The following is a 27,345-nucleotide window of genomic DNA, read 5'->3' as shown; positions in this document are numbered from 1 at the left end:
CTTTATTGGATATAATGAAAATGATACTGATATATTAATAGAGAAAAAAAGCAAACTAATGAAATAAAGACGAAATCTACGAGAATAGGGGCAAATTGACATACAGAAAGCAGTTACAAAAGTTGAACTTGCTACTGCTGTGGCAAAGTTGACTACTGGGGAGGAGCAAGGGCCCAGGTGGCACGGAATCTACCAGTAATTGAGAGTTGGAAGAGTTCACATCTGTTCAGAAGGAGTCTGTGTTTGTACCTGATGACTACACAGTACACGTAAGCCAAGAGTTGGGAGAGGTATCTGAATTAGAATTAACTAATTATGGATTAGGACTAGGTGGTGTAATAGTGCCTAAAGAAGATCAAGAGAATTATGATGACGAATTAGTTAAATTTATGGATGAGTTCTTGCCAGTGCCAAGTACAAATCAGTTGATGGTATAAGGAATATAACTTGCGTGGGACAACCCGATAGCTCAAACCAGGCTTGGAGTTTGGTAATATTGTTGTTGCAAATGAATTAGCGTTAAGTAGGAAGGAAATGGTTGGAATTACAGGCAAAGTACACGGAACTGAAGCTATTGCCACTTACCTATCTGAAAACAATAAATCTGTTTCAGATTGTACTGTAACAACTAAGTTTATATTTGCCAACGAAGCCAGCTCTCTCCAGTAGATTGTAGAATATGTGTGTGTGACACCAGGAGGACGTGAATCAATGACAGATTTTTCCATATGTGGTAACATCGCCGAGGATGATATTGTATTACATGTTGGGGATAGGAAATTGAAAATGAATGATCCCCAATGTAAGGGATATATCTGATGGTGACCGTCCGTTTGGCATCCTACCACCGTCCAGGGCGCCTCCAGACAAGTCCTCGGCCTGGAATCTCATTGACTGGAGTAGTGATGAGTCCCACTTGCAGCTCAGCCCCAATGACCAATGAAGACAAGTCTAGAGACGCAACGGACACTGACGGGATACCAGTGCGACTGCCACACGCCATACGGCCCGCAAACAACGTGTGTTGATTTGGGATGCGATTTCCTTTTATAGCAGGACCACTTTGGTTTCGATATGAGGCATCCTTACAGCGCAGGGGCACGTCTTATTTCTTTTATTTATTTATTTTCGAGTTCCGTGGATCCTTGACACGAATGTATCGCTAGGATGTAGAACGCGTCAGGTTATTACAGTAATAGCCACATGTAGATGATCATGAGGCAACCAATTTAACATATATAAGCAGATACATGAAAAAGGACATCCACATGTCAAACAATTGCAGACAAAAATTTAGATAACAACACGGATAATAGTACAGTAATGACATAGATGATTGCATAAATAATAGTGCAGTAATGACACAGATGATTACATAAACAAATTTAAAGTAATTCATCCAAAAATATTCTGCCAAAAAGTGATATGCTAACCTACGTCGAAGATATCCTACACAGCTCTTTTTTGCCCTTCATAGTAAGCCATTCTGGGCGTACATTTCAGCTACATGATGCCTGCCCGCACATGGCGAGAGTTTCTCCTGTTTGTCTTCGAGTTTGCCAAACCTTACCTTGGGCAACTACGTTGCCGAATCTGCCCTCAACTGAGAACGTTTGGAGCGTTATATGCACGAGTCTCCAATGATCTCATGATTTTCGCAATGTAACGCACCATTTGGGCAGAATTTGGCACTATGTCCCTTATGACGACATCCAACAACTCTGTCAATCATTTCCAAACCGAGTAACTGGTTGTATAACGGCTGGAACTGGACTTCTTCAGATTTTATTAATTTACTTCTTGAAAAAATATTCCAATTTTTCTGAAATGTAATAATTTCTTCCTTCTGTATGTGTACATTAAATCAAACGTTTTCTGTCCCATTCCGATAATTCCTTATGATGAATCGTTTTCCTTTTTTCTCTTTTTGGGGTGGTGTATTAAATAAGCGAACTTTCCCATGTAAATGGCACATATACAATGAGGATAGATGGTAGGTAACTTTAGGTGATACTCAGGTTTTGCAGTGTGTTGTTGTGCTGGCATAGTCTGTCGCCAGCACACAGGTTGGCAAAGATATAGGGCGAAGATCGATAGTACGTGCTGGATCAAGGGCGCCTATTACGAGATAGGCCAGAGACACACCGAGAAGCAACAGGTCGCCACAACCCTGTCGACAGCATGTACATATTTAGGCCGCGTCTGCTGCCGGAGGGCCTCACTGACTCGCTCATCGAGTTTCACGTCTGTCAATACATTCTCAGGGCGGACTAAGTTCACATTGCGACCAGATTAGTGACATTAGCGGGCCTAGCAGTGAGACTGACGTGTGTAATAGCAAGATTGCCGATACTGTCGGCAAGAGGACTATTCATGATGAGCTTGAACCACAGAACGTGGACTCCATTCCAGTTAAGTAAATATTCATGTAAATAAGAACCGTGTTACTCCACACGTGCAGATAGAGGATACCGGACACCCATAACAACATCCTCTCTCACGATTCCTTGCGGTACAAGATTCTACAGTTGTGAATGCGTCCATATATCTCTGTGTGAACTTCGCGTAGTTTTACTTCATTAAGGAGATAATATCTTGTAGGTCTATACAGTTCTCCTGTGTGTGTGTGTGTGTGTGTGTGTGTGTGTGTGTGTGTGTGTGTGTGTGTGTGTGTGTGACATCTGGTATGAGTATTCTGTAATGTCTTTCATTTGATGATTGTAAAGTGAAAAATACGCTACAGATGTCCTTCATGCGCGTTTCTTAAGAATTTATTACTTCTATGGGTGTTTTACGAAATGTGATAACTGCAAATACGAGTGGGTATTTTCTGTACAGTGAGCCGTGATATTCGTTGATCGATATTTTTTAGCCATAGAATAATTAATAAAGTTCAAAAATTATATTGTCACGTAGAAGAAGGTGTAATTAGCTGAATGACGAACACTAACTTCACTTATCGAAGGTTTATTCCGCACATGCACATAAAAGAGGTTGAAGAGAACTGCCTTCGGCCAGAACACATATAATATATATACAGCTACAGAACATTCCGGTACAGTGCTTCTTGACATGTGTGGATACTTACAGAACGTACTCGAACCGAATATAGAAATTAAGAATGTACAGTCAAGGTGAGTCTTCAGCTTACGACACACCATGCAACAGTTTAGTATCATAACCAGTACACTACGGTGCTACTTCTGCGACATTGCTCCCTCCTTAACAGCGTCTCGGTGTTACGTCTTCCTAGTCCGGGAACGATTCGTCGGTCCTGCATACTCCGACTCCCTATGACTGATGCTCGCCCTGGCGGTGATCTTACAACTTCTTTTGTCGTTACACTTTTCCTCACCTTTCCACTTGTTGCCTGTCACTGGAGCTTCGAATTTACCCTCGGTTGCAGTATCTTTGTAGTGCTTCATTCGAAGGACGTGGACCACATCTCCGATCTTTCGTCTTCTTGTGTCGGGGTCAAAATCTTCAACTTCATAAGTTCATCAGACAACTGTCTTACTATCTTATAAGGTCCACAGTAGCCCCTGAGGAGCTTCTCAGAGAAACAAATCTTCTGAACAAGACTGAAGATCCATACGAGGTCACCAGGCTGGTAGACAACAGGGCGGTGGCTCGCGACATACCTTCGGCTATCGTTTTCTTGAGCCTGAAGGGTGCGGTGTCGAGCTAACTGCCGAGCTTCCTCCGCTCAGATTGACACCTGGCCGATGTAGTCGTCGTCCACGTCATCATGATGTAAAGGAAACACAGTGTCCATCGTCGTAGTCACCTCACGCCCATGCACCAGGAAAAATGGCGTAAATCCTGTGGAGTCTTGTTTGGCGGTGTTACAGGCAAACGTCACGAAAGGTAGCACCTAATCCCAGTTGCTGTACTCAACGTTGACGAACATTGATAGCATGGCCCAGATCACAGCAAGACTTTCTCTTTCTGTAATGAGTAGTTTCTCTCGGCTTTTGCAAGTGTCGTAGAGGCATAGGCTATAACCTTCCCTTTTCCAGCCGAAATTTGCAGCAGAACAGCACCGAGCCCATACCCACTGGCATCTGTGTGTAGTTCTGTAGGTGCTCTCTCATCATAGAGACCAAGTACAGGGTCAGTCTCCAGACCTTTTCGCAGCACATCGAAAGATCTTGTTGTGCACCACCCCAGATAAATTTAGCATGAGCTTTTAACAACGCTTGGTGTGGCCTGGCTTTGATACAAAAATCTTTGATAAAACGATGGTAATAAAAACATAATCCGACGGAGCTTCTTACATATCTAATACTTTTAGGAATAGTACATTCCGTCATAGATCTCACCTTTTCTGGGTCAAGCTATACGCCACTTGTTTGGATCTTCGACAGAGAACCCAGAAAGATGTCTCGTGTGGTAGCAACAATTGCTGTTATTTTAACGTACTCTTCTTCTTCCGTCTCCGGTACATTGCGATCTGTTGGATGTGGCTCGAACTCGCGTTTCTCGTCACGTAAACGGCGGTCTGGTGGCCTGATGGTAGCCACTGTGTCGTCGATAACGTGCGCTGACACAAGTTCCAATTCCCAGCTTCTCCACCAGAATAATGCCACTTAGAAGAAGGTGTATTTAGATGAATGACGACCATAAACTTCACTTAACGAAGGCTTATACAGCACTTGCACATACAAGAGCTTGGAGCGAACTGCCTCCGGCCAGAGCACATACAGTATATATGCAGCTACAGAACATTCCGGTACAAAGCTTCTTGACATTTGTGGATACTTCCAGAATTAATATTGTACAGTCCAGGTGAGTTTTGAACTAACGATCCTCCATGCAACAGTTTAGTATCATAACCACTATACTACGGTGCTACTCAGCTTCTTCTGCGACATTGCTCCCTCCATAAGAGAATAGCGTCTCCGTGTTGCGTCCTCCTAGCCCGGGAACGAGTCATCGGTCCTGCATACTCCGATTCCCGCTCTCCCTGGCGGTGATCTTCTTAGAACTTCTTTTGCCGCTACGCTCTTCGTCATCTTTTCACTTGTTGCCTGTCGATGGAGCTTCGAATTTACCCTAGGTTGCAGGATCGTTGTAACGCTTTATTCGAAGGACGTGGACCGTATCTCTGATCTTTCATCTTGTGTCGGGTCGAAAACTTCAACTTCATAAGTAACATCTGTTGTGGATTGGCAGGAGACCAACCCACTAAATTTAGAGGAAGCCGAAAGGCACGCGTTTTAGCTCACGCAGGCTGGCGTGAAGTCTGGAACAGGACAAGGAAATTAGAACTTAGAAAAACGGACGCAGATGGTGGAGTATTTAACTTTAATCCATTAATGTTCAACGTAGCTCTTGTCTGTACATTATTTACAATATCAATAGCAACTGATAATGGCGCTTTGCTAGGTCGTAGCAAGTGACGTAGCTGAAGGCTACGCTAACTATCGTCTCGGCAAATGAGAGCGTATTTTTGTCAGTGAACCATCGCTAGCAAAGTCGGCTGTACAACTGGGGCGAGTGCTAGAAAGTCTCTCTAGACCTACCGTGTGGCGGCGCTCGGTCTGCAATCACTGATAGTGGCGACACGCGGGTCCGACGTATACTAACGGGCCGCGGCCGATTTAAAGGCTACCAGCTAGCAAGTGTGGTGTCTGGCGGTGACACCACAACATAAGACAACTGTCTTACTATCTTCCAAGGTCCAAAGTAACGCCTGAGAAGCATCTCAGAGATACCAACCTTCCGAACAGGTGTGAAGATCCATACGAGGTCAGCAGGCTGGTAGACAACAATGCGGTGGTTCACCGCATACCTTCGACGATCGTTTTCTTGAGTCTGCAGAGTTCGAAGTCGAGCTTACGGCCTAGCTTTCCCAGCTCTGGTTAATACATGGCTGATGTAGTCGTCGTCCACGTCATCAGGATGTAATGGAAACACAGTGTCCACTGTCGTAGTCGAACAATGGCGTAAATCCTGTGGTGTCTTGTTTGGCAGTGTTGTAGGCAAACGTCACGAAAGGTAGCACCTCATTCCAGTTCCTCTGCTCAATGTTGTCGAACATTGATAGCATGTCGGCCAAGGTCTTATTAAGGCGTTCAGTAAGCCAATTAGTTTGCGAATGTGATGAGTAATGTTGCACTGACGGTTTATCTCTGTCACAAGATTCGATTGAAAAACTTTCCCTCAATCCGTAACTAACTACCTTGGGGCAACGTGTTTTAACACAGTATCTTTCACGATGAACTTAGCTACCTCGGATGCTTCTGCTGTTTTCACGGCTTTTGTAATCTCATTGCGTGTGGGATAACCAGTGAAAACAATAATACATCTATTGCCATTAGCAGGCATTGGGAATAGTCCGAAGAAGTCATTCCCAGCACGCTGGAAGGGCGTTTTGTCTGGTGGAATTGGTAAGAGTTGGCCTGGTGGTTTCTGAGGAACTGCCTTTCTCCCCTGGCACTCTCTACAGTGCGACGCATAGTAACGGACATTCCTAAATAAACCTAGCCAGAAAAATGTCTTGCGGATTCTATTGTGTGTCTTAGTAAATCCTAAATGTCCGGCCTCAGTTGTGTCATGGAATTTCTGTAGAACATCTAAGCGTATGTGTTTAGGAATAACCTCTTTCCAAACGGATCAAAGTAGTCCAGTAATTACCTTTCACATCTTCTGACCGATTTAAAGCAAGCATAATTTGAGATATCTTGGCGTCTTTCTTCTTCTCAGCAGGGAGATCCTGGAGTGCAGTGAGACAGTCACAAACTTCAGCGAAGTCTTGATGGTCTTTCACACGATTTCTAGAGAGACTGTCGGCATCTTGGTATTTTCTTTCACCTTTGCACGCTATGATACTGTCATAATCTTGAAGACGTGGTGCCTACCTGGCGAGTCGTCCTGTTGGATATTTGAGACCTGTCAACCAACAAAGTGAATGATGGTGTGTAACAACTGTGAATGGCCTTCCATAGAGACACTGTCGAAATTTGCACATGGCCCAGGTCACAGCAAGACTTTCTCTTTCTGTAGATGAGTAGTTTCTCTCGGCTTTTGAAAGTCTCCTAGAAGCATAGGCTATAACCTTCTCTTTTCCATCCGAAATTTGCACCTGAACAGCACCGAGCCCATACCCACTGGCATCTGTGTATAGTTCACACAGACCAAGAACAGGGTCTGTCTTCAGGGCTTTGCGCAGCACATCGAAAGATCGTGTTGAGCACAACCCCAGATAAATTTAGCATGAGCTTTTAACAACTCTTGGAGTGGCATGGCTTTCATACAAAAGTCTTTGATAAAACGATGGTAAAAACAACATAATTCGAGGAAGCTTCTCACATCTCTAATACTTTAAGGAATAGGAATTTCCGATATAGATCTCACCTTTTTGGGTCTGGCCGCACATCTTCGTTTGAAACAAGGCGTCCAAGTATTTTGATTTCTTTTGCTCCAAGGAGAAACTTTCTTGGATTATGTTTCAGTCCGCCTTGTTGCAGACACTTACTAACTGTCCTCAGTCTTTTTACGTATCCTTCAAATGTATATGAGAACACTATAATGTCATCTAAATAACGAAGACACATCGTCCAATTCAGATGACGTAGAAGATTATCCATCATCCGTTCAAAAGTTGCTGGTGCATTATACAAGCCAAACGGAATTACCTTTAACTCAGTCTTTTTACGTACCCTCCAAATGTATATGAGAACACTATATTGTCATCTAAATAACGAAGACACATCGTCCAATTCAGATGATGTAGAAGATTATCCATCATCCGTTCAAAAGTTACTGGTGCATTACACAAGCCAAACGGAATTACCTTTAACTCATACAGGCCCTTAGGGGTGATGAATGCAGTTTTCTCACGATCAGCCTCATTTACTTCGATTTGCCACTATTGCATGTCCATGGTTGAGAGATACTTAGCCCCCTTCAGACAATCTAGTGTATCGTAAGTTTGTGGAAGAAGGAAAACGCCCTTTTTAGTTATTAAGCTTCTTGTAATCAACACAAAAGCGCCATCTGCCGTCCTTCTTCCTGACAAGGACCACTGGTGACGACCATGGGCTCTGTGAAGTCTCAATGATGTCATGATGTCATTATTCATCACTTTCTCTACCTCGTCGCAAATTTTTCTATATTCCGATGCTGACACACGGTATGCTCTCGGGCTTATTGGTTGACATTCTCCAGTGCTCATCCGGTGCTTCATCGTCGATTTGTCTAATTTGTTCTTCACCTGTGGATTGAAGTATTCAGATAACTCTTGAACAATGACAAGTAGCTTCTTCTGTTGTTTCGTTGTGAAATTAGGTGATGGTCGAGCTAGAAGATCTTGTCTCGTTGTGGTAGCGCAAATTTCACCCACAGACTCGGCATCGGAGGTTTCTATGACTCTCAGCTGTTTTGACATTAACGGCTCAGCACTTGCCACGCACATGCGTCTTGGAAGAATCAGCGGTTCTCGGCGACAGTTAACTACCCACACTTCACGGAATCCGTCCTTAAACGAGACGACAGAGCCTGGGATGACCACGCTATTCATCAGTGCTATCCATCTCTAACATTCCACTACAGAGATCTATGGCTTGATCCATTGCATGACAGTAACCTATGTAGCGGTGACCGCAGAAATGATCACTTCATCCAGTACACATAGTCTCCACACTTTCTGATGCGCATCTTCCTGTCCACAGTATCTCGTCTAGCATAACCTTCGAGCGATCACCATCTGTAATTACCCGAGAAGGTTTCAAAAAGTCCCATTCGAGAACGACGTCATGACTACACTCTTGTAATACGATGAATTCTAAGGGCTGTGTATGCCCACTTATACCCACATGCATGGTACATCTTCCTGTAGGTTTTACATATTTCCCATTAGCCACCTTCAGCAGAGATGTTCTGCTGTCGACGAATACGGTTTTCTGGAACTGGCGACGGTACTTCTCCGAGATGACTGAATATGATGCTCCAGAGTCCACCAGAGCTTAGGCTGGTCGGCCATCCATGAGCATATCGATTTAGCTTCGTATCATTTTTGTAATGATCGACGGCGGAGGATTTTTCTCTTCGGAGGCCTCACCTTCAAAGAAGGTCGCACCCTTTAGTATTCCAGGCTGCGGCAGTTAGGTGAGTGGCTGGAGCTTCTAAACGGCGATGGGGACCTTGATCGGCGTGTCGGGGAGCGCTCTCTCAAGTGGTTAGACTACGGAGATGGTGACCTACATCGTCCTGCACCCCCATCTTCTGGTTCATCTTCGTCGTCCCGGAGGTGGCTTCGGCTAAGGTCAGTCTGCTGTCTTCTGGCGCGGACGTCATCAAGTATCCGCCGCTTTTCTCGACAACAGGGCACCACATGACCCGCTCGTCCGTAAAACCATACTGGTTGGTTGCCCTGGGTCCTCCAGACGTCAGTCTTCTTGGTGCCCACACAGGCTCGTCATGCTTCATTGTATGAACGTAGCTCCGCCTGGGTCTCGACGTTTTCACCGTGTTAAAAGGACATGAAGGAAGAGAGATGGGGTTCAATGTCTGTTCCAATTCCTCCCTTACGACTTCTTGAAGCGGCTCGGTTTTTTGCTCTCCGTGCAATCCAAGTGCCTTCTGAACTTCTTCTCCCACCATCTGACGAAGAACACTTGTGAAATCAGTTGCTTCCTCCATCACAGACGTCGGTGCGATATTTGTAAGCCGTTCAAATTTCTAAAGCGTAATTATTTTTTGATGCATTCTCTCGATATACTGGCACCATTTTATGAAGTCGTCTGCTGTCGAAACCTGCTTCAGGTTTAGGGCTTGATACATGTACTCAGCAACACCCTTCATGACATGTGCAACCTTATCTTCCTCCTTCATTCTAGGATCCACTATTTTACATAGCTCCAAGACGTCTTGAATGTAAGATGTTGTAATTTCTCCTGGTCGCTGTGCTCTGTATTTTAATTTTTATTCAGTCTTGCACTTCTGTAGTTGTGTGTCGCCGAAATACTTGCGCAGTTCTGCCTGGAATACTTTCCAGCTTTTGAACTTATCCTCATTGTTCTCATACCTTTGCTTGGTAGTGCCCTCCAAGTAGAAAAATACGTTAGCCAAACACACAGTGTCGTCTCATTTGTTACATTTTGCTATACGCTCATATAACTTCAGCCACTTGCTTGGATCTTCGTTATCGTCTCCAGAGAAACCGGAAATATGTCTCGTGTGGTGGCACACAGTTTCTGTCATAGTAACGGTCTCTTCTTCTTCTGTCTCCGGTGGATTGCGATCTGTTGAATACGGCTCGAACTCGGGTTTCTCGTCACGTAAACGGCGTCCCGTCGTGGCCTGATGGTAGCCACTGTGTCGTCGATAATGTGCGCTATCCCAAGTTCCAATACCCAGCGTTTCCGCCAGAATAATGTCACGTAGAAGAAGGTTTAATTAGATGAATGGCGGACACTAACTTCACTTAACGAAGGCTTATACAGCACTTGCACATACCAGAGAGCGGAACGAACTGCCTCCGACCAGAGCACATACAGTATATATACAGCTACAGATCATTCTGGTACAATGCTTCTTGACATTTGTGGATGCTTCCAGAATGTACTCGATCCGTATGTAGAAATTAAGATTCTACAGTCCAGGTAAGTTTTGAACTCACCACCACCATGCAACAGTGTAGTATCATAACCACTAGAGAACGGTGCTACTCAGCTTCTTCTTCGAAAATATATGTAAATATGATATATCATCAGACGGTGTACTGACTGACGTGGATTTCATCCTTAGACATGTTTGATATTTTTTTGGACCTTCCTCTTCTGAGTGAGATTGTTGATCTACATTTTAGATACTGTCAGTAACGATTTGAATTTTCCACTTTTATTTGGTCTTGTGATGTGCAGAGTGTGCTTGAGCATCCCAGTACTGAGTCAGGATTATGCAGCTCCGAGGATGGTTTAGTACATCAGACATGAAGTCATAATACAGAGTTAGTGTCATGTGTGCAGTAGGTATAGGGCTACCCCAGCAGGGAAGTTCCTTTTATTTTATTTTTCTGTAGTGTTATCTGTCTTTCATCATTATGTACATCAATCTCAAGGCAAATATTTTTCTATCTTGCTACTTGTTAACCCGGAAATTTAAAAAAAAACGTAGGTTTTTCTCATGAATGTGATTGCCAGTTGGGGAGTATCTGGTGCTAAATTGTGTGACGACTCCTGTGGTCTTGATATTCCTTGACTAGTTGGTAGTGGTTAGTCATCGATAATGTTGTACTCTTTCTGATCTCGTTCCGTGGTGATTGTTAAGTTCCTTTGCGAGAAGATGCTAAAATTTACTGTCTTTAAAGTTTTTCGAAAAACAGGTTTCGTTTTAGAAGTGTATATTTCGTAGTGTCTTTCTATCTTTAACTTTGATGGATAGATCAATGAATAATATTTAAGCAAATACTGTCCAGATTAATTTTACTCTCTTCCAAGTAAGATAAATTAGCATCGAAAGATATTTTTGCGTGTTATTATAAAAATTCAATGTCCATTATTGCTGGCAGCCAAAGATCCTATGCCTACGTTCATTTTTCGTTCGATTTCATTAAAAAATTGACGATCGCTGAGCTGGGTTGCCTAATGTAGTGATCGAAAAGAATTAAGTTCTCACAGTTTAAGTTTTGAATTAATTTCTGTCCGCCGAAACTCCTCATCTTACTTCCCTGATTTCACATGCAAAATTAATTATCACATATATTTTATAATAAAATTTTTCCCTCTCACAGAGATAATAACCTTCGGACAAAATTGAAGTTACTTCTGAAATTAATGCTTTGAATACATTAATATCACATTTTTTTCATAATAAGCGGTCATACAATACCAACAACATGAGATAGTATAAGCTGAGACAAAATGACAAAACGACAAAATGAGATCGAAACACTATTGTCTTGACTACTTATATACTTATATAAAACAAAAGTTCACATAACTATAACTTCTTACGTGTAGAAGTTCTTAGTACACGACTTGCAAATTCTTAAATAATTCACAACTCTACAAAATAAAATAGTTATTAAATTATTTAAAATCGTGGCTTACGGCCGAACGTAAGTGGCTTCAGTTGGTTTAAAAGTTCATGTTCGTTATTTCCATAATAAGAAGTCAGGGAAAGAATGGTTGATGACATCGGGAGATGTAGTTTATTTTTTTCCAATGAGGTTGTTTTTATGGTAGCATGAGTGATTCTTCGCAGACTCTGCTGACACTGAATAGTTATTTACAAAGTAGCGAGGGTGTGACTTGTGAAGTTGAGGCTGTATTGACGTTGTAGTGAAGTGGTGATTAGTGCTTGTGTTTTTGTATTTTATGCATGCAGACGCAATTGAAGGTACTTTTTCTTGTTGTGTATGATTCACAAGTGGTCATAATGGCTAAACAAGACTTAAACTCATTCCAGACGATACTGTGAGATGTAATGGTGATGACATGACAAAGTGACGATTTGAATAGTAATGTTTCATGAGTATTGCAAGTACCTGAGTTGATACGACTGATCCCATGTTAAGATGTTTGTAGTGTTTTCGGTGACGCAAGAGACACTGCAGTTGACTGAGGTTATAAGGAAGACGCTTGTAACATAGTAACGATGAATAAACTCATTTTTTCATGAAAACCATGAAGATATTTTGAATTTTGTACACCTGTAAATGTAGATTAAGGAAATTTGATCTTCATAATGAGGTTATAGTTTTAGATGTATGTTAAAGTTAGTGAAGTTATCACCATCAGATTAGTATCAGGACTATTTTGGAGACAAGAGTAAGAAGGTTACTGGAGTGTGAATATGAGTATGTAATTACAGTGTCTTTTCCCCACTTGAAAATTTTTGGTACATTGCCAACGTAATGAGTTTCTTTAAGGGCGATGTGTTGCTGTTACATGCGACAGCAGGAACGGTGGGGAATTTGGAACGCTTTATTACAGTACCTTTTACTCCCCAGCCGTACAACTAAATGTAATACTGACTATAAAGTACAGTGGCATGTAAGACTACGTCTGATATATTTTTTGGAACTGTATAGTTGCTTCATTGTTGATATAAGAGCTTATACAGTTAAGTTTTATTGAAAAATTGAGAAGTATCTATCTTTAATTATGTTGCCTTAATGATTTATCGATGTTCCACATTTTTGTGCCCATGCTCTGATACGCTTGTAAATGTAGCTACCTTTGATGACTATTACATGTTTCTCTTGTAGTTTTCATGGCTATCATTTTACTGTGTATCTTTCTTGTCTGTTCCTAGGAGGATCCCTTCCCTGATGTTAGCTGTAGATTATGTGTTGATCAAACAAATTTGTTTTGTTTCGCGTTAGTTCTAGGATTATGAAATGAGCAATGTACCTCATTTGAATATGTCAACCAAAAGTTCCTAGAAGTTGTCTGTTTTGCTTTTTAGGTATTATGGAATATGTGTAGAGGAGGTACATTTGTACATTTCTTGATGTGTTATTCTACCTATGGATGTGGAGGAGAAACGATCCAGAAAACTTTGTCTGGTATTATGTTGTACTGTATTAGAAATAGTACAGATTAGGAGACAATGGGCATGCCACAAGGATGTTTAGAGTATATCATTGTATTACTGTTCTCATATATTTGTTTCCTTGATTTGTGTTGTATAATATTCTTCGAAATATTTCATATTTTTAAAAGGCTCTGTTTGACTCACAGACACTCCAAATGATGACATGGGAGGAGAAGAGGTTGATAAAATAAATGTTTATCCTTTCTAGATATGCAAAAAATATGGATGGAATAGAAGACTGCTGTGTTTTGTAGTTCTCATTTCATATATGCTTTTTTTCCCGCCAAGGAAAATTATCAACCAAGTGTTCTACAATGGTGTCCTTGAAAACCTCAAGAAAATGGCGACTCGCGTGAACCAGACATTACAGAGAAGTGCCTTCTGCATCGTGACAACGCCCCATGTCACACGGCCACTTGCAGCACTGAATTTTTGACCTAAAAAGGCATTTCTGTTGTCCTGCAGCCTCCCTATTCGCCTGATCTGAGTCGCTGTGACAGTTTCTTTTCCAGGAATTGAAAAATATCTTAAAAGGAATTCATTTTGGAACTCGGCAGAACATTCAAATGAAAGTGACTGGAATGTAACAGCTCCTACCAGTTGAAGCCTGCCGGTCGGTGTGGCCGTGCGGTTCTAGGCGCTTCAGTCTGGAACCGCGTGACCGCTACAGTTACAGGTTCGAATCCGGACTCGGGCATGGATGTGTGTGATGTCCTTAGGTTAGTTAGGTTTAAGTAGTTCTAAGTTCTAGGGGACTGATGACCACAGATGTTAAGTCCCGTAGTGCTCAGAGCCATTTGAACCCCAGTTGAAGCCTTTCAGCGCTCCTACCAAGACTGGGAACAACGACTACCGCTGGTGTATAGCCTCCGAAGAGACCTACTTTTAAGGGAACAGTGTTGTTGTTTGGAAAAATATAAACTTTGGTAGATAAAAAATCAGTCTCATTACTTTTTGGGCCCTTCTCGTACGCTATCGGAATCGTTGAGTTTCTTCGGGCCCAAACGATCACTAGAATTTGCAGTCAGATCGCTGTCCTGGGGCAGCAGGCTACACCCATATCTCTGGACATTCACTGCGGCCGCGGGCTGGCGTCGCCTTTGGGAAATTGAGCTGCGGTCGGCTTGAGGAAGCGCGGCGAGAGAGCAGCTTGGCTGCCGCCGTCGCCGCCGCCGCCGCCGCCGCTGCTGTTCGCAGGTATTATGCACCGCAACAGCGCGAGAGGAGTGACGACCGCGGAGGCGAGAGGCGCCGAGCGAAAAAAGAAAACGCTACTGAGATAAAGAGCGGCGCCTGGCCCGCGGAAAAAAAGAGCGGAGAGAGAAGGGCCGGGGAAAGGAGGCGAAGAAGCGGCAGGGAGGGAAAGTGGCGAGTGTCAGAAGAGCCGTGGAGGAGGCGCCGGAGCGCCGCGGATGCTACAGTCGGAGTGGGGCTAGGGGCTCAGAACGAAAGTGTGGAAAAATGCATGCCGTTCGATCGTTCGCCAGAGGCAGCCCTCGGAAGTCACATTAAGGGGTGTGAATAGCGCGCGCCAAGATATTGGTTCTGGTCAAGGGACATTCCTCTGGCCGTATTACAACTGTGTCCCGCTCTCAGGAATCCTCCTTCGACGACATTTTCTTTTTTTCTTCTCTCTCTCTCTCTCTCTCTCTCTCTCTCTCTCTCTCTCTCTCTCACTGTCTTCTCCCCAAACTTTTCCCCTTCCGTCTCACACCGTTTTATTAACACTTTTTATTCTTCGAAGACGTCCCAAACTCGAAGCACGAATGATGGTGCCAAGTATCTGCAATTTAAATTGTTTCGAATTCTCTCCAATATACGTAAGTTAAGAGTTTTGCTTCCTGTATCACTAGCGCCCCTTAGATGGTGAAGTGCGCATGACTAGTTATTACGAAACGGACAATGAATTCTAATTCAAAACTTTTTTATTCTCCAAACGTTACAAATATATTTATTTACCGATTCAGTTAAGACGGCTTCTACGCCGTACGGTAAGGGCTGCCGATTTACACGTCCTTTAGTGCAAAACAGACAAGCGCGCCCAGTTTATGTGAGTAGCAGCAATAGGTACTGAGCTGCGCTCCTGCTCATTTTTCCGCCTTGCCTCCTTTCCCTTTGTTATACGGTTTCCTTTTGGCTCCGTATCTCACACGAGCACCGCCTGAGAGATGAAACCCAGAAGGCACATTTGTAATCACTTGCGTCAAGGTGTGGCCGACGGGAGGAGGCCCTTAATTGTTTCTACTGAGGATGAGAAACGGCGAACATTTTCCCCAGATGCTTCCGGAATAGAAAGCAGCGTTGGCCTTACGAGTTGCGGGAAATGAAATGAAAAGACGTCTGTATCTCACCGCCAATTCTCGGTTACGTGTCAGTGACTGTACGGTTTCGTATCGTTCGAAGGGAAATTCAATGATACTTTACTTCATAAACTGTCCTACAGCAGTTACCGAATGTCCTAAATGTGTGTGTTCATCAGTTGATTTATTGAAGAACTTGCCAAAGGGTTTGCAAATAGTCCAATGTCTTAGGACAATATCTTATATAATCAACACTCTGAATCCTTATATCGAGTATAGTTTCACAATGGCATTACGAGTACAGCAGCTTTGGCTCGATACACCTAACTATACACATTCATCGATAAATAGTCATCGATAAAGTGTATCCCTTAAACATATCTTCCTCTGAAGTCGATATTCCATCATTTATTGCGTCAAGTATCTTGTGTTGAGTCATTTTAACTTGATGGGAACATTTTTTATTTATGGATTCATTTACACATTCACCTGTTTTACCACATATGATAAGGAACTTAGATAATCTTAACAGTTAACAACTACAATGTACGCAGTAAATGAGCAGTACAAAACAATAATAATAAAAATAAAAATAACAATAGCAACAGCTACAGTACCAATTACAACACGCTCAGTAGACCTTCAGTACAGTATAAATAGGATTCCTGGTTTTACAGTGTAGTTAATTTTTTGGTAATTCAAGACCATATAACAAATTTTACTTTATTTCTACGTTTTTGTCCCTATGTCAATAATTTTATTCAGTACTTCTTCGTCTTAATAAATGTCTGTATTCATTGCTTCCATATTTCTTCCTTCCTTGCCTTTTCCAATCCATGATCCCTCGTGGCAATCTCTCCTCTCACGTCCTCTTCGTATTTTCTTCGTAAGTCCATGCTATATCCATTGGGTTTATTATACAGAGTCAGTAATCGAACCTGTGTCATCCATTTTCTTCCTGATGGTTTCATATCTGACCAACGACCACCTGGATATCCCTGCAGACTCTCTCCTTCCAGTTATATCAATGTTTTTACTGACTGTAATTAGGTCAGCCTACTTCTGACCCATATGTTATAACGCTTCGAGTAATTTTTGGAGCTTTATCTTTGTCTCCTTTCTAATCTGGTGATCTGATAAAATACCATTTAACGTACCGTTAACAAAGTTTCATTCATTTATTCTCGAATTAATTCCTTAATTTGGTTTTCCTTCTTTTGTCACTTTTACTAATAGATGTTTATACTCTTCAGTATATGTAACCATCCCCATCCGTACTTCCAGCGCAAATATTGACTATCTTGATTTCTTCCTCTCATTACCGTGTATTTTGTTTTATTCATTTTGACCCCAAGTCCCGACTTGATATATCTGTATCAATTTCCTCGTGATGTACTAGAAATATAAAGTAGTGTAATTTATGAGGATTTTCATGTTCTTTCACAGTTCTATCAATTATCCATATGTCTTTATACATTTTATATACAGGGTGAGGACAAAGTATTACACTGTTTATTAAAATTTATAACAGAGTAATCGTTTGGAGAAAGGGGGTGGCCATGATTTTGGACCATTCCTTCCAATCCACCGATTCGGACATTACTCCCCTCCCAGACTTTTTTTTCTGGGGCTATATCACGGTCAGAGGCTTGGATAGAAGCTGCTGTGGTTACTGTGACAGAACACTTGATACGAAACACCTGGCGGGAACTGGAATAATGCCTGGACATTCTCCGAGCTACCAAGGGAGCGCACGTTGAGGTTTATTAACGTTAGTGGTCTTAAAAAATCTAGTAACACTAACCTACGTAAAGGCATCAAATGTAAATTGTTATGTCAAACGGCTATTCTGTAATAAATGTTTATAATCAGGTCAAGACTTTGCGCTCACCCTGTATTTTCTTTTTGCCCGAAGATGGACCAAGTGTTGTTGTATTCTCAAATGCAATTAAAATTGAAACAAGTGAAGGAAGAACATCAGTAAAGAATAGGAGAATGTATTCAAGATTTCTTTTTGCAGTAGATAACTTCGACGTGATTTATATTTGGCTGTATGGTCTTTTGACTGGATTTATAACAATACGACAGTTAGTTGGACACTTAAATTTAAGTGCCATTATTGCAATATTGTTACTACAACACAGAAGAATAAACAGACTGTTTATTAATCATTTTCTTTAGTACTCTAGAAACAACTTTTAGCTACCCTAGCTACACAAACAATTTATATGGATCTGGTGTTATGCTGTGGGGAACAGCCGAAGGCCACAACAAAGAATCACTGTTTAGAGATATCATTCCTCCGTAAGTACTAAGATATGAATTCGCAAGTGCAGATGTAAATGTATACGTTACACACAGTCAGAAAGAGTGTTGACGTTATTGCTTTGGTTAGTGACGAGAAATTATGAGTTTTATATATTTCTGCAATTAAACAGCCTGGATTTGTTAACGCCTTTTTATTAGGTGTTACGGTCTCCTTCACTTGGTAATGGGAATAGCTACCACAGATTTACAACGATGAAAGAGATACGATAGTATGGCTAAAATAGAGAAGTTGGAGAAACAGCTAGAGTTACGCGTAGGTGCAGCGAAGATGTTGGAAGTATCAGTCCCGTATTGCAGTTATGGAATGACGATAGCTTATTTGTTATGTGAGGATGGATACTAATGAGGCCAGTGACTAAGAACAGAGTGTGAATACCTTGTCGCCTGTCCGGTCGAATACACCGTCTCTGAGCAGAAGAATGACTGATGACATCTAAAAAATGAGTTTTACATAGTCTTACCCATGAATTCATGGTTAGCTGGAGTTTTCAATAGTCGTGTCGTGTTGGACTACATCATTGCAATAAATTTTGGTAGGACTAAAGACTAAACTAGTTTTTCATTTATTTTCGTTGCAAATATTCTGAAGTTTTGAAATTCATGTAACAACAGAGAGATTTCCTGCATGCCATCGCAGTTAATTCTTCCCGAATTAAATTCTCATCCAAGACTACAGCGAGATATGTCATTCTTATCTAATACGGTAAATTGGCACCGACATGAAAACCTACACAGATCAACCTGCGGTGTGATATGGGGATAGAATGTGTCTACATTATGTTAAGTTTAAGAATCACGTTATGTACCCAGTTTGAGGCTGAGCAAGAGTCGTCATTCATACGTACCGCAGCGGCAGTAATGTTTAAGCGTTGGTGCCTAACACAACTGGATGTTACCAGTGATAATTACAAGAATGTGCACAGATGAAATACAATTGACATATAGCGAGAAAAGCAGCAACTCATTTGCTGAGCCATTGTTGGGGGTTCCTATCACCTGCTTGTCCGTAATGAGGAAAAGCATGCTAGATGTGATCTGACTCTTATGTAAACCGAACGATCAGTACGTAATGAGGCATTGACATTGAAACTAGTCACAAATAGTTGTGGAAGTTTATCTCCTGAAGTATTAAAGAAAATTATTTGAATAGCGTCTTACGCCTAATCCATCATTGCCATGGAACAACTAGAACTGTATCTCATATGCCAAAATAAATCTGTCAAACAAACGAACCAAAAATGTGCGCACTCAGATTCTCATGGAAATAATGTTGCCAATGAAGTTACAACAACAACCCTGCATCGTCCTAGGCAGGAGAGCCAATAGCAGACCTTAAAAACACTCGCTTTATAAGGTCAGATGTATTGGCCCAGGTTACTTACGTACACTGGTGTCCAAAATTAAAGTATCCAACGGAGATTTTGAAACGTTGTGTTTATTTTGTCACAAAACTGTATAAACAGGTGACAGAAAATAGAAACAGTGTAAAAAATACGGAACGTAAACCACTGCAACATGCATAACCGTGGACAAAAATGTTCCTCGTTTTTTCCAACTTAACGCATTCCGACACCAGATTAATGTGTTCAGTGTGGGGTGTGACCAGCTGGGGCAGTAACAAACGACTGACAATGACAGGACATGCTGTGAATGATGTCATTAATCTCATGTTGAGGCAATATCGCCCATTCTTCTTGCAGAGCTGCTCGCAAGTCTCGGGACTTGGTTGGTGGATGCCGACGTGATGCAACCCGACTCCGCAGTGCATTCCAGACACGCTCTATGGGATTCACATCGGAAGAGGGACCAGCCCACGCCATGTATTTCCCTTTCCAAGAAGACGTGAACCACTCGTGCTCCCCAAGAGGTCGGACATTATTGTCCATAAATACGAAGTTTGGAGCCAAAGCACCTCGCAACAACCGCACATGGATCCCAAGATCTCGTCACGATACCTGACAGCAGTTAAACTTTACCGTTCCACCTCTACAGTTTTCATGAAGAGTTGTTCGATTGGTCAGCATAATCCCTTGCCTACACAGTTAGGGATCCTTCTCGATATCGTTTTCCGCACTGCTTCGGTCCCTAAATAGTGTACCACGTTCCCTCCATAGGCGAATCCGTCGAGAATTACTCTCCAAGCCAAATCGGGATTGCCCTGTGAGAAGAACATTACCCTACTGTTAAACCATCCGGGTGGCATGTTGATGACTGAAATCTATACGTTTCCTTCTGTGAAAACGCGTGAGAGGTACATATACAACAAGTCTCCGATGAGAAAAGCCACTTTGCTGAAGCCTTCTCTATACCGTTTGCCTCGATACAACATGTCCAGTCGCTCCTGCGAGGCCCGATGCCAGTTTCAGTGCAGTACTAAGGCGGTACCGTGGTGCCCTTGCAGGCAAATAACGGTCCTCTTTCTGAGGTCATACGTGCTCAGCCCTGCCCTGGTATTTGGGATGCAGTTTCGGTCTCTACAAACTGTCATCACATCTGAGAAACAACTGAATGGTTCGCATGAAGCCATCGGGCCACATCAGTTTGTGACTGTCCTGCTTCCATTCTTCCTATCGCTCTCCAGTGTAGAGACTGTGGTAGGCGTGTTCCATGTGCTATACTGCACCCTCTGCGGTCGTGCACACCTCAATTGTGGATGTGGAGTCCCACCCAACAAATACTACCACGTTTGATGGGTGCCCTGACGTCATCACTGGCGTGGTTGTCTGTCGACCGGAATGCCCTCTTCCATGCAGAACACGATCGCACGGACATCAGCTGACAGTTGGCATGATGATATTGTGACCGAGACACAGGACGGTGAATAGCGGTTTATTGCTTTAACTTTGGAAAGTAGTGCAGGTTACATTTAACCCTAATACACTGCGAAAAACAGTTACATTGGTATATTAGTTTTGCTTCACTGTGTTAAATAAACGATATGTGTGTGTGCGACAACAATCACAGTGCTTAAGCTTTTTCATGTCATGACGTTAATTTATTAGTGACGTGTTTAGAGCGACCACTGCTCGTCATCAGGAATCGACGGACACAAATCCCATAAACATTATTTGTACTACTATTTGTCGTCGCCGTAGTCAAGCACCTGTCGTCTTTTCCTTAGCACATTTTTGCGCTGTTTCCTACTAGATGTATTGAAACGTTACAGGTTTACGCTTCATTTAACTGACTGATTAATTTCTACATGTTTAATAATTCGTTTTACGCCGACAACGTCCTTTCAATGTTTCGTCTAGCTAATTAACCTCTGGATTCAGGAATGCTTCCGTGTATATTTTTTCTTCTGTTGGTGTCACACCTCCTCTCTCTTCCTTTGGTCCCGTGATGTATGTGGATGGATAAACGTAATTATGCATGGTATATACACTCCTGGAAATGGAAAAAAGAACATATTGACACCGGTGTGTCAGACCCACCATACTTGCTCCCGACACTGCGAGAGGGCTGTACAAGCAATGATCACACGCACGGCACAGCGGACACACCAGGAACCGCGGTGTTGGCCGTCGAATGGCGCTAGCTGCGCAGCATTTGTGAACCGCCGCCGTCAGTGTCAGCCAGTTTGCCGTGGCATACGGAGCTCCATCGCAGTCTTTAACACTGGTAGCATGCCGCGACAGCGTGGACGTGAACCGTATGCGCAGTTGACGGACTTTGAGCGAGGGCGTATAGTGGGCATGCGGGAGGCCGGATGGACGTACCGCCGAATTGCTCAACACGTGGGGCGTGAGGTCTCCACAGTACATCGATGTTGTCGCCAGTGGTCGGCGGAAGGTGCACGTGCCCGTCGACCTGGGACCGGACCGCAGCGACGCACGGATGCACGCCGAGACCGTAGGATCCTACGCAGTGCCGTAGGGGACCGCACCGCCACTTCCCGCAAATTAGGGACACTGTTGCTCCTGGGGTATCGGCGAGGACCATTCGCAACCGTCTCCATGAAGCTGGGCTACGGTCCCGCACACCGTTAGGCCGTCTTCCGCTCACGCCCCAACATCGTGCAGCCCGCCTCCAGTGGTGTCGCGACAGGCGTGAATGGAGGGACGAATGGAGATGTGTCGTCCTCAGCGATGAGAGTCGCTTCTGCCTTGGTGCCAATGACGGTCGTATGCGTGTTTGGCGCCGTGCAGGTGAGCGCCACAATCAGGACTGCATACTACCGAGGCACACAGGGCCAACACCCGGCATCATGGTGTGGGGAGCGATCTCCTACACTGGCCGTACACCACTGGTGATCGTCGAGAGGACACTGAATAATGCACGGTACATCCAAACCGTCATCGAACCCATCGTTCTACCATTCCTAGACCGGCAAGGGATCTTGCTGTTCCAACAGGACAATGCACGTCCGCATGTATCCCGTGCCACCCAACGTGCTCTAGAAGGTGTAAGTCAACTACCCTGGCCAGCAAGATCTCCGGATCTGTCCCCCATTGAGCATGTTTGGGACTGGATGAAGCGTCGTCTCACGCGGTCTGCACGTCCAGCACGAACGCTGGTCCAACTGAGGCGCCAGGTGGAAATGGCATGGCAAGCCGTTCCACAGGACTACATCCAGCATCTCTACGATCGTCTCCATGGGAGAATAGCAGCCTGCATTGCTGCGAAAGGTGGATATACACTGTACTAGTGCCGACATTGTGCATGCTCTGTTGCCTGTGTCTATGTGCCTGTGGTTCTGTCAGTGTGATCATGTGATGTATCTGACCCCAGGAATGTGTCAATAAAGTTTCCCCTTCCTGGGACAATGAATTCACGGTGTTCTTATTTAAATTTCCAGGAGTGTATAATAATCTGGGTTAGTCAAAGATGGTAGCAGTAGGGTACTTTGCACCAACATACCAACGTGAGCAGATTCGGCAGAGAGTTAGTGATTCCAAAGATGGTGGGGATGAGCAAGGCAGAGTTTGTGAGGTTGGTTCTCACTGAGGTCCTACGCCCACCACCAGTATTTTTGAACGGTTGGCGGTTGGTCCTGGAACGCGCTATGTTAGGACACTCTGGGGCCGCCGATTGGACGAGACGGACGCAGCGGTGCGGCGCTCATCATGGATGGTGAGAAAAGTTATTCTTAATGTAGGTTTTTTGGGGTAACATTGATTATGAAGCATGTTCGGGTGTGAATTAATACCGGGAAATGTTCAGCGATATTTTATTTGTAGAAATTTTTCAGATTAATGCGTTTCAACTAGCGGACTTAGGTGCGAGGTGATTGATGGCATGAACCAACGGTTCTTGTTCTTAGGTCAATAGCGGATAGGTTCATTAATGTGTCATTTGTTGCATAGTTTCGTTCTGGATTTAAGCAATATAAATTTTTCATGATTCAACGGTCCATTTTACTCGTTTCTTTGTTGTCGAACTAGGCCACGTCTTGCCAGCATTCATTACGGTAGTCACTGGATTTGCCATTCGTTAATCATAGTATGAATAATGTTAAGTCAGGAAGCCTGGTCTGGCTTGCTTACGTAGCATTGCATTTGCATAATACGCGGTTTCAGCATGAACTTACCTGCACGGTACTGCATGTGTTGTAACACAAGTAATGTTTGAGAGAGTGAAAGGTAATATCCTTCCCTCCTCCGCGCGTTAAATAGGTGTGACAATAACTAAATGGTGTTGAGACCACCATTCAGTAACATTCATTTTTGCCCATTTTAATCATTAATAGATGTAACTCGCGACGAACTTATGTCTGTTTTTCCGGTATGACGAGATGCAAGAGATAGTGAGTGCTTCATGGAGGTTTTGTCACTGAGAGTGGTAGTTTTCTTAAACATAACAGATTTCTTGTATGTTTTGTCACGGAGAGCAATAGTTTTCTTAAATGTTTTGTCAAGAGAGTAATAGTTTTCTTAAATATTATCGAAATAGAATCATAATTGAAATTCCCTCTTAGCATTATTTAGTATCCTTCATCCATACCACTGAGATAATGACTGTATTCTATGAATTTTCAATCCAGGCATATCCATTGTATGCATTATGCACTTCATGCGACTCACTGAATTCATAGTATCAGAAAAAGAAAGTCTTACCGTCACTAATGTGCACGTATTGTTCCATGGCCATTCACCGATGTTACGTTATCCGTTGCATAACCCATATCTCGATTTATCGGGCCTAATTGAAAGAATTAGACACATAGCGGTAGAAATGGGAATCATGGAGCACTGCGTCCGCTTATATTAAAGGGAGATACTTCTTACATGATAATTAATCAGCTTAACAAACAAGGGGTAGACATTCAGTATGTATGTTCTTAATGCTCCATTAAAACGTTATGAAAATACTCTGTGGCATGCGAAAAAGAGATTGAAAACATTGCAAACAAGGTGCTGCAGGAAGGAAGAAGGTAGGTGCTCCACCACCACATCAACAAACAGACGCACAGTCACTAAGACACAAGAATTCCATCACCACAAACATTTGCATGGATGCTTGTTTTTTAGATATAAATCATACATGTTTTCTACTTCTGTTTATAGAAACATCTGCTCTGGTCCTGATGAAGAACTTGGTAACTCATTAAAGAAGCGATAATCTCGTAAACAGTATAAGTAGAAAACTAATGATTGGTTACTTATATTTTAACCTCTCCACTATATTTGTTTCAGTATTAAACTTAACCCAAACGTACTCCCACTCTGTAAAAGTTTACGTATTACCGAAACTATGTGCCCGTGAACAATTATACAGCTTAAACTCGTTTGCAAACCTTTGACTAAACAGAACCTAATTTCAACTTTACTAACTAATCTGAATGAAACTTGTCTTTGTATTAAATGTGCAACTGAAGAGTAACACTAATATAACTCTAAGCGAAATTTCCAGTTGCTTAGCTTCTTCAAAACATTGTGGCAAATTTCTCGGAAGCACAACAGCCAACAGCTGGCAGGGAGCGACAAAGCTAGATTTCTATTTCTAAATACATACTAAAACTTTTGCATGTGGTGCGGTAGATTTCTGTTCCTAAATACATATTTAAACTGTCGCGTGTGGTAATGCAAATAATAAACAGTGGTGTGGGAAGAGTAGCTATTCCCATGAAACAATATCCCAAGACAATGATTTTAGAATGAAGTATGTATTCAAGAAAACAGAGAAAAGCTTCTCGTGATATTCACACATAACACTGGTCCTAACAATACTATGCTTAATAAAGTCGACAACGGTTTCAAGAGGGTTCAACGTTAACAGAGAATGTCTATAAAAATCAAACAGTTTAATTAGTTAATGTATTAATGCCTGAATCAGGGAAGTGGGATGGTCTTCTGCTGAGCTCTGAGGAAGATAACTAGCTGACAATAATCACTCCTAGCTGCGCAGTCTTAACTCAAACTTCTTCTCTTCAAAAATAATAATATCATACAAAATTTATTTTCATTTTGCCTTCAAAGATATACATCTTATTCGTCCTTGCTGTCCTCTACAATAAATCTTTCTTCATCTAACAGACTGCATCACAAGTCAACACAGCGCTACAGAATAAGCCCATTACCTACCACATTTCTACTAACAAAGTATCTGAGTGCGCAGAGGCGAAAACTGTGCCATGACTAGACCGAAGATTGTTAAAAAGCAACACACCTTGCTCTCTCTCTGATATGCACATCGATAACATACAGTAGAACTTGGTCTCAGGGTCATTCCATAGAGGAATGGGACGAGGAAAAAATTCTAAACATTATGGATAGCGATATACAAAACATGTTGAAAATACAAAGAGCAAAACAGCTTATAAGAATTTGAGTTAAAGAGCTGTAAGTAAAAATATTTAAAAATTTCAAGAACATTTGAGTGATTAATCAATGGAATTCGCAATTCATAAGTTAGCAGTTTTTTCCTGATCAATATGAGGACGTTCTGCACTGGGCTGTTTGGAATGTTTATGTGTCACATTTTCTACTGAAGTGGAACTGGTGATTTACATTGTCTTTTTTTGTAGCACACAAGATGTAGGATAGCGTGTCTGTATCACACAAGGCCTACATTTCTGAAGCACAGTTACTTATGTTGGAAGTAATTTGCACAATGATAGTAGGTTGAAGTGTTTCCTTGTCATAAACGAACAAACTTTTTCTAGCTCGTTGCACTAATGTCACTGTTGTGGGAAGTTATGTGGAAGCAGACTCACACTCGCACAAAGAATAAAATGTCGTAGTATCTGCTTGAAGCAGACTGTAGATTCGTTGAGAAATCCTAAGCCATCTTATACTATCAAAGAGTTTCTTATGAAAGTCAGTTGCAGATTCTATCGGTGAAATATGCCAACATTTGGCAGAATGTTTCAGTATATAATCAGTAGACATATTTCATCTGACCTGGCAAGTCTGAGTCATCTGTGGTGAATGGTCAATCAGTTAGAATTTGTTACATTTACGATAGTCACTTACCCATAAAGTGACAGGAGTAATAAGATTTTATTTCTGTCTATAAAAAGTTATAAAAATTACATCGTGATTTTACAATAATGAATTATTGAAACTTTAGACAAGTAAATCATATGAAACATTTTACAGTAAACGGCATTAAGAAATACTTATTATATGTACAGAATGACCTATAGAAGATTCCAAATCTATTCAAATAACAATGTGAAGACGGACATAAGTGAAATACACAAAAGAATAGAGAATAATGTAGAAAGAGACACATATGGATAGTGATCACATACAAGAAATAAACACATAAGGATAGTTATCATACACAAAACGAATGTATAATTAGGAAAAACATGGATTGGGAAGTAATCAAGCTTCATATCAAGGTATACTTTATGCAGTCGGTCAAACCTCTGTCTATGATTACACCCAACGTCATCAGTAATGAGCCTGTTATCTAGCTACATTTCATCGTTTAGTTCGTGCACCTTTAAATTTTTTTGCGTATAATTTCATCAGATATTCAACAAATATCACTGTTTACTGTGCTCTTTACTTCTTCCCATCGTGTGTTTCATTCATTTTAATAAATTCATATTATTTAACTCCATTGTCCTACCTACCATTTGTCATCTATACTCTACCTAGCAATTTCACATCTTTGCCCTATCTAATCATTTCCCATATTTGTCCTACCTAACCATTTCTCATATTAGCACTAGCTAATCAATTCATCTTACCTTCATCATTGTAACCATTTCTTTGCTCTT

General features: G+C 42.1%; 1 protein-coding gene across 1 annotated transcript in view; it reads left to right on the top strand.

Moving 5' to 3' along the window:
- Positions 1-711: 711 nt before the first annotated feature.
- LOC124805517 (trypsin alpha-3-like) overlaps positions 712-27,345 on the top strand; it is a 116,944-nt gene continuing 90,310 nt past the window's right edge. The window contains exons 1-2 of the mRNA XM_047266080.1: positions 712-802; positions 14,595-14,742. Coding sequence (XP_047122036.1) covers positions 712-802; positions 14,595-14,742 — 239 coding nt within the window. The remainder of the gene's footprint in view (positions 803-14,594; positions 14,743-27,345) is intronic.

The sequence above is a fragment of the Schistocerca piceifrons genome, chromosome 7 (assembly GCF_021461385.2).
Source record: "Schistocerca piceifrons isolate TAMUIC-IGC-003096 chromosome 7, iqSchPice1.1, whole genome shotgun sequence".
Lineage (NCBI taxonomy): Eukaryota > Metazoa > Arthropoda > Insecta > Orthoptera > Acrididae > Schistocerca > Schistocerca piceifrons.
Note: the sequence above shows the minus strand (reverse complement) of the source record. Positions and strands in the feature narration are given on the sequence as shown.